The sequence below is a fragment of the Otolemur garnettii genome, unplaced genomic scaffold (assembly GCF_000181295.1).
Source record: "Otolemur garnettii isolate 467f Iridium unplaced genomic scaffold, OtoGar3 scaffold00186, whole genome shotgun sequence".
NCBI lineage: Eukaryota > Metazoa > Chordata > Mammalia > Primates > Galagidae > Otolemur > Otolemur garnettii.
This window is the reverse complement of record NW_003852581.1, coordinates 1,401,688-1,409,253: the sequence shown is the minus strand read 5'-3', so window position 1 is coordinate 1,409,253 and position 7,566 is coordinate 1,401,688. Positions and strand designations below refer to the sequence as shown.

The 7,566-nt window shown below is 36.8% G+C and overlaps 1 protein-coding gene across 1 annotated transcript in view; it reads left to right on the top strand.

The window, feature by feature from the left end:
- The window catches only part of POF1B (POF1B, actin binding protein), a 117,843-nt gene that overhangs the window by 69,953 nt on the left and 40,324 nt on the right, over positions 1-7,566 (top strand). Inside the window, exon 7 of the mRNA XM_012812067.1 lies at positions 4,823-4,850. Within this exon, the coding sequence (XP_012667521.1) occupies positions 4,823-4,850 (28 nt within the window). The remainder of the gene's footprint in view (positions 1-4,822; positions 4,851-7,566) is intronic.

The window sequence follows — 7,566 nt, the reverse complement described above, 5'->3', positions numbered from 1 at the left end:
CTGCCATTAATAAAGCTGTCATTCTTTTTTTATTCTTTTTTTTCTTCTCTTCCTCCTGATCTCAATTATAATTAAAACCACTGTGGCCATTTTAAGAAGGTTCTCCAGGTTATGATTGGGGCCTAGAGCCAATTTTTAAAGTTTTCTTTTAATATGCAGGACAGCTTCAATGATAAGTTTATCTTTTAAAATAGTTTGGCCCTCTAAGATGTTGGGTGAGCATGTTTTCTCATCACCTCCCTAAGCTGCTCAAGAAAGGCTGAGAGACTTTCATTTTGCTCCTGGTAAATAGTAGACAACTTAGAATAATTCATAAGATTTCTCTTGGATCGACAAACCTTCCAGGGTACATGTTATAAAATGTTTATGCCACCAGTCATCTTGTTTCTCAGGGTCGCATTCAAGATCCTCAAAGGTAACTGCCTGTCTTCCCTTGGGGTATCTGTCCCTTTTTTCAGAGGACATTCTATTATTAGTATTGGACATGAACCACAAATCACCCCACTTTCTCACCTCATCCAAGACTTTATTTTTCTCATTCAAAGTTAAATTTTGATGTAGTAGTAGTATTATATCTCTCTAAGAGAGATCAAAGCTTTGCCCTAACTCTTGGAGAACATTTGTGTACCTATCTGTGTCATCAGAAAATTTTCCTAAATCAACCTTGATTTGTTTTAAATCTGTCAGACAATCAAAGGACATAAGGAAGGATACAGTTGCTTTCTGTGGATCCCAACAGGATCAGAGGAAACTCTTGGAACAGACTCCTTTTTGGATTTTTCTAAATGCATAGAGGAAGGTGCAGAAGAAGTACATGGCAAGTTTGAACTAGGTGGTTACAGCATCTCTCTCAGGAATCCCTGGCCATTTGGGAAAATTACTACAGCCAGGAGAGCTGGATCTATCTGACAGGTTTTGTACAGTTGGGGATTGTCTCTGAGAAAAAAGTAAGATTGGACATAGGGTACTTCAGACTACTTCTCTTTTCGTTTACCATAATTTAGAGTACCCTCTGGTGGACATTATTCACCATTAGAGAGTAGATACTAAGGCCAGGCCTGGGTGCAGAAGAAAACCATACATTTCTTCCTGAGCGTCTGGGGATAAAATATTTTTCAATGTTTTAGAATACAGCCCAGAGGGATGTTCTGTCAGCATAGGTACAAAAATCAGGTATCCAGGAGCCATAGTGGTCCCATCTGATGAAAGTTCTCTTGGTAATAGAACATATTACTGAGTTCTTCTCCTAAAGAGAGAATGTCACCCATCTGTGGGAAAGAACAAATGTCCAGAATCTTAATCAATCCCAGCCTCTGTGTTCTTAGGTTGTCAAAGCATCCTCTGACTAAACCAGGAAGCCTCTGGCCAAAGAAAAGGAAGCATCCTTCTGCTGCTTGGGGAGGAATTCCTGAGGAGGACCATCTCCCCACTCTACGCACTTGTCTGGATTTAGCCATGATTACCAGTGTAGCACTTTGTATACCTGTGGGCTCTCCTGTGCTTATTGCAGCCAGAAGCACAGACCAAAAAATCAAGTATATGGGAGCCTCATCCCACTTGTTGCAAGTTCTGCCCCTTTTCTGCACTTGGAATTGAGTATATACCTGTCAATCAAAGTAGGGACAAGCCCAGCCATGCAGAAAACAGCTGTGTGGTACCTGCATATGTAATCTTAACAAGCTTTTTCTAAATTTCCAGTAAGAAAGTAAAATAGGCTTTTTATCACAAGCAGTTATTAAATGCTTTGTTTGCCATCCTCTTTTCTTTCTGAAACATTAGCAAGGCAGCAGTAGTCAACCTCAGTTAAAAAAAGGGTTGAGAGATATTTTTAAATTTTTGCATGAGAATTAGTTATACAATTAGTTGAAGTCTTAGAGAAACCTGGAATGTCTTTGAACTTTTCCATTTCCACTAATAGACCAGAAAATAATCAAGTATCCAGGGTCCTTTTCTTTACCCTTAATTTTTTAAAGGTTTTCTTTAAATTTTCTGTTTTCCTAAGAATAGAATGAACTGTACTCTAAGGTTTAGGGCTGTTCTTGCCTGCGGAATGTTCCCTGGGCTTTCCCCAGGTAGGCTCCTGGTTGCCCAGAGAATCCCTGTACAGGAGTCATGTTGCCCTTTTGTTCAGAGCCTACTTCTTGGCCTCTAACCCCTCTAACCATTAACACAGTTCAGCATTTTTCAAAAACATGCAGAAACGCTAACTGAATTTAATTTTGGAGTGAAAGGCGATGAAAAGGGACCTTGCAACATCTGAAAAATACCAGAGAGAGCCAGTACAAACTTAACTAAATATAAATAGTGATCCCCTACCAATCTTTAAACAAAGCAAGCAAACTACAAGGAGAGAGAGAGAGAAAATGGCAGGGGTCTTTAGAGATAAGTAGAAGAGGTTTGGGACCCAGGAAACTATGAGTGGATAGTAAAAGAGCTGGGAGAGCACATTTTCAGAAGGCTCTCTAGTGCTGTGGGGTCAGAACTATTTCTAGGGACCCTAGGACTTCTGGGTGCTACTTCTGTTTGCTCAGCTCTCAATCAGAGAAAAGGAGTGGAAACAGAATGGGTTCAGAAGCCTCCTTTTTTTTAATTAAGTCATACACGTAGATCAAGAATACATTTATGCATATGTGGAATACAACATTCCCTTCAGCGCCTTTCTTTTGGAGCTAAGGAGAATTAGAAATTTCATCCCTCAACAGTTTCTAGCCCATGACCTGGAGGTCAGCAGCCAGGCTGTGCACTTTTAGGGGCTAATGGGCATCTAGATTATTAGTCTCCATTATTATGATTATAGAAAAAAACAGAATAGAGTTAAATGGTCCCATTCCTTGCTACAGATCTTCAATCCTGGGTGGGCCCCAAAAATGTTACTGGTATTTCTTCCTGCAGTAGGTCCTTAGTCTTGGGGATTGGAAGAATGCGTCCATAGACCACAGATCAGTGGTAAGATAGGATTTATTAGATAGAAAGGAATACAGAAGGAATAAAAAGCACCAGAGATTCTGGCAGAGGAAAAGACCCAAGTGGGAAGTCTCCACGTGGGTCCCTTGTCTAGGGGTATAAGATCTTGAGAATTACATTCGGCCAGGACTTGGCAGATAAGAGACACATTATCAAAGTCAATGAGCATAATAATAAATGAATGCAGTCCCTTCATGAAATTACCCAGGCCTAGGAAACTGGGGCCCCTGTCCAGCCTTGAACAGGGAACCCTGTATCGCTATGACCCAGCTTTTTTGCAAAGCCTTCTCTTAGATGTTCAATTGGTCTAGGTCAGGGGTCCTCAAACTTTTTAAACAGGGAGCCAATTCACTGTCCCTCAGACCATTGGAGGGCCGGACTGCAGGCCCCAGGACAAGTTGGCTCCTAAGCAGGACAGGTAGCCGTGGCAAAAACACGCAGCGGGCTGGATAAATGTCCTAGGCAGGCTGCATGTGGCCTGCGAGCTGTAGTTTGAGGATGTCTGCTCTAGATGTTCCTTTTCTATGTTTTAATCATGCCCTGTGAATATTGCTGTCAAACGATATAGGTAGTCCCCAAGTCATAAACATCCAACTTACATATACATCACACTTACGAAAGCTATTACCCACTTATGACTGTAAGCAATATAATACAAGCAATTACTTAAATAGTAGCAACTAATGTACTAAAACTGTTTTACTTTAAAAAAAAATATTGTCTTACTGTTGTAATATGTGTACTAATTAATGTTTGACTTGAGAAGTATGTTCACCATATGTATTTAGAAAATAATTCTACTAAGTAGAGAGGGAGCAAGTGGACAAAAATAAAGACCTGTCTATTGTCTGAGACAACACTATTCTTTCCAATTCTCACAATTCCCAAAGGAGTAAGCGCCAGTCTGACAGAACTGCTAGCAATTCTCCTGAAGATTTGCTAATATGGCTTCACAAAGGGAGGGCTTTTTAATTCCTATGGCCAAAACCTCATTATGCTGCTCGAAATTCTATTATCCCGCTAGAATTTTGGTCTTTTTACTTAAGGTTTTGACCATATGTAGAGATTCAAATACCCTTCAAGCCTCATCGCTGCCAAATATACTGTAGTATAGATTGAATGAGTTACTCAGGTTTGTCTTACAAGTTTTAATTTTGACAAAAATGGTATGAAGAATTTGAAAACACTTTTGAGAGGAGCTGAAATCAGTACTGAAAAGGAACAATACAAGAAGTGGAAAAGAGGGGGGGAATAAAACTTTTATTGGGCCAGACGCAGTGGTTCACGCCTGTCATCCCAGCACTTGGGAGGCTGAGGTGAGTAGATTGCCTGAGCTCACAGGTTGGAGACCAGCCTGCATCAGAGCGAGACCCTTATCTCTAAAAATAGCTGGGTGTTGTGACATGTTCCTATAATCCCAGCTACTTGGGAGGCTGAAGCAAGAGGATCACTTGAACCCAAGAGTTTGGGGTTGCTGTGAGCTAAGATGCTACGGCACTCTACAAAAGGCAACCAAGACTCTGTCTGAAACAAACAAACAAAAAGTATTAGTGGCATTTGTTCACCCAGGGTGCATTTATTGCCAAGCACTGAGGACTTCTAATGTAGCCACAAATGAACTGGTGCTAGTGGATGGTACTAACAATTTCTACATATTTTATTGTCTTATTTTTCAGATGTTGTTCATTTTAATAGATCAGCTAATTGCAGAAAAATTATTTTCATTTGTGATTATAAATTGAATAAGTGCCATTATGATATATCAAAAGCAAGATAAAATTAATAGAAGACAATCATTTATATATAATCAGTGAATACATTTTCCTAAGGTTGTCTACCTTTTTTTAAATTTTTGCAGCAAACAGGACTTTGAGTCTACTGATGAGGTAAGTGCAAATATAGTCAAAAATTAAATATAGTAGATAACAAAGTAGATTCTGATATTTGTGTCCAGACCGAGGAGTCGATCCGCCTATCACCCAAACTAATCAATGGAGAAGCAGATGAGAGATCAACAATTCCACTTTTATTTACAGAAAAGCTAGCAATTCCAGAGAACAGTGATGATATCTCCTCAAAGAGCTGTTTTGCCTTTTTGTTTCTCTTTGTTATTTTTATGCCTTCATAGTAAAAGCATACATTAATAATGTTATTAATCAGCATAGTATACATTAAACATACCCCCCCTTATTTGTTACAAAGTCAGTATATCTCTCACTTTCAAGGTGGCTGTATCTTAACAGTATTTAAATGTTTTAGTTAATTAATTATTTTTTTATTTATTTGGAGACAGAGTCTCGCTCTGTTTCCCAGGCTAGAGTGCACAAAATCATAAACTTACTTAAAACATTATGGTATTTTTTTTTGTTGGGACTTGATTGCACGGTTCTTGAGAGTGAACTTTGTAGATTACAACATTGTGTCATAGTGTCACATAAAATAAACATACATGGACTCTCACTATGAATGTGTGGCTTCGGTTTTATAGCAGTGTGTGGCTTCTAGTGTGCTATCTTCCAAGTGCAGAAAGTCTAATTAACACCATCACAAGTTACGTGCATTCATGATGCCTTGATGGGACAGTGATTATCAATAATATTTTAACCCACCATTTCAACATTAGGCCATTTATTATTATTTAGAAGTCAGGTAAGCATTCTCATTTGATTATTAAGGGTACTTCCACATCTCAGCATCACCGCACACATTGCCCGCTGCATTTTACAGTTGGCCATCCACCTTGCCCTGTATTGGTAGCCAAGATGTATAAGGGCCCAAACCTTGCTTTTTATTTTCCTGTCAATTAATTTTAATAATGAAAGTAAATACAATTTTGTATCTATTATTATTTTTTAATCCCAGCATAGCTTCTACTTAGTTTCAAAAGAAAAACAGAACACCCAAAATAAAAATTATGGATGAAGGAAGATTAAAGTGGAAAGATGAATATTTTTTGTGGAGGCAAATATTAGGGAATTTGTGCAAGTTTTCAAATACTATAATTTGAAAAGGCATTATGGACAAAAACACCTTCAATGTGTATAAAAAATTATGTTGTGTTGTGAAGAAAAATAGAAGAATTAAAACAACCTGTCTTCAACAAAATTTTTTTGAAAGTTACAACTCAGATGGATTCCATTGTAAAAGCTAATTATGTGGTAACATTTAATGGTAAAGAAATTAAAACCATTTACTGGTGATAAGTTTATTAAGCAATGTATGGAAAGTATGGAAGATAAAATTTGCCCTGAAAAAAAGGGAGGATATTTCTAAAATCAGTTTGTCTCACCCTCCCACAACTAGGCGAATTGAAGAAATAGGAAAATTTATTGAAAGAAGTTTAGAGAGTAAAGCTGCTAATTTTAAATGTTATGCTTTGGCAATGGATGATAACACTGATGGCACAAATATGGCTCAACTTTCCATTTTTAGTAGATTACTGATTATTAATATAATATCACTGAAGAGAAGGCTTCATTAGTGCCATTAAAAGACACAACTAAATCAAGAGATTATACAAAGTAATAAAAATATGTTAAAGTGATTTCATTTGTCCATTGTCAACATATCTGATATAGTTACTGATGGTACCCTAGTGATAGTAGGTAAAAGAGAGGGACTTGTAAAATTAATAGAAGATGATGCAGTTGCTACCCAAAAGCATGTTTGTAAAGTATAATTACATAGGACATCAAGAAAATTTGTGTTCAAAAGTTTTAAAAATGGATAATGTCATGCAAATTTTCATCAAGACTGTGAATTTCATAAGGGGTAAGGGATTGAATCATAGCCAGTTCCAGGCATTCATTACAAGTATTCATGCTGACTATAGTGATACCATTTAGTTTTCAGAAGATGGCTAAGTTAAGGCCAAATGTTGAAGAGATTTTATGATTTGTGGCATGTTATCAAGTTATTTATGGTATCAAAAACCAAATTTGTGCCACAACTTGGTAAAAAAAAACTTGATTAGAGATTTAGCACTTTTAGTGGATCTAACTGCTCATTGAAATGAGTTTAAACATGCATTTTCAAGATGAAAACCAATTTATCAGTATAATGTTTGAAATCATCACAGTTGTTTCAAAGTGAAATTGAAATTATGGCAAACTAAAATTAAGGCAAATAAGTTTATACATTACAATACATTGGGTAAACACAGACCTGTAAATAGCAAAAAAGATTCAACCTTGTTTTTTGATTTGATAAAATAATTTGAAATATTTCAATATTTCTGGGAAAATAATCAATATTTTGGTTCATTTGCCACTCCATTTTCAGTTGACTTAAATAGGTTACCAGCCAATTTTCAAATGGAATGCATAGAGCTACAATCTTACATTCATCTTAAAGAAAAATTTAATCATATCTCTTTACTAGACTTTTATAGGTAGTATCTTCCCAGAGATAAATATCCCTTGTTTCATAATTATGCCTTTTTCATGTCATTACACTTATATTGGAGAACAATTATTTTGAAGAATGAAGTACCTTAATAGTAAAATTAGAACCAAACTATCTCATAAGCACCTTGAGAACTCACTGAGAATTTCAAGTACTTCCACTGAACTAGACGTTAATGTATTACGGTAGTTTCTCCCA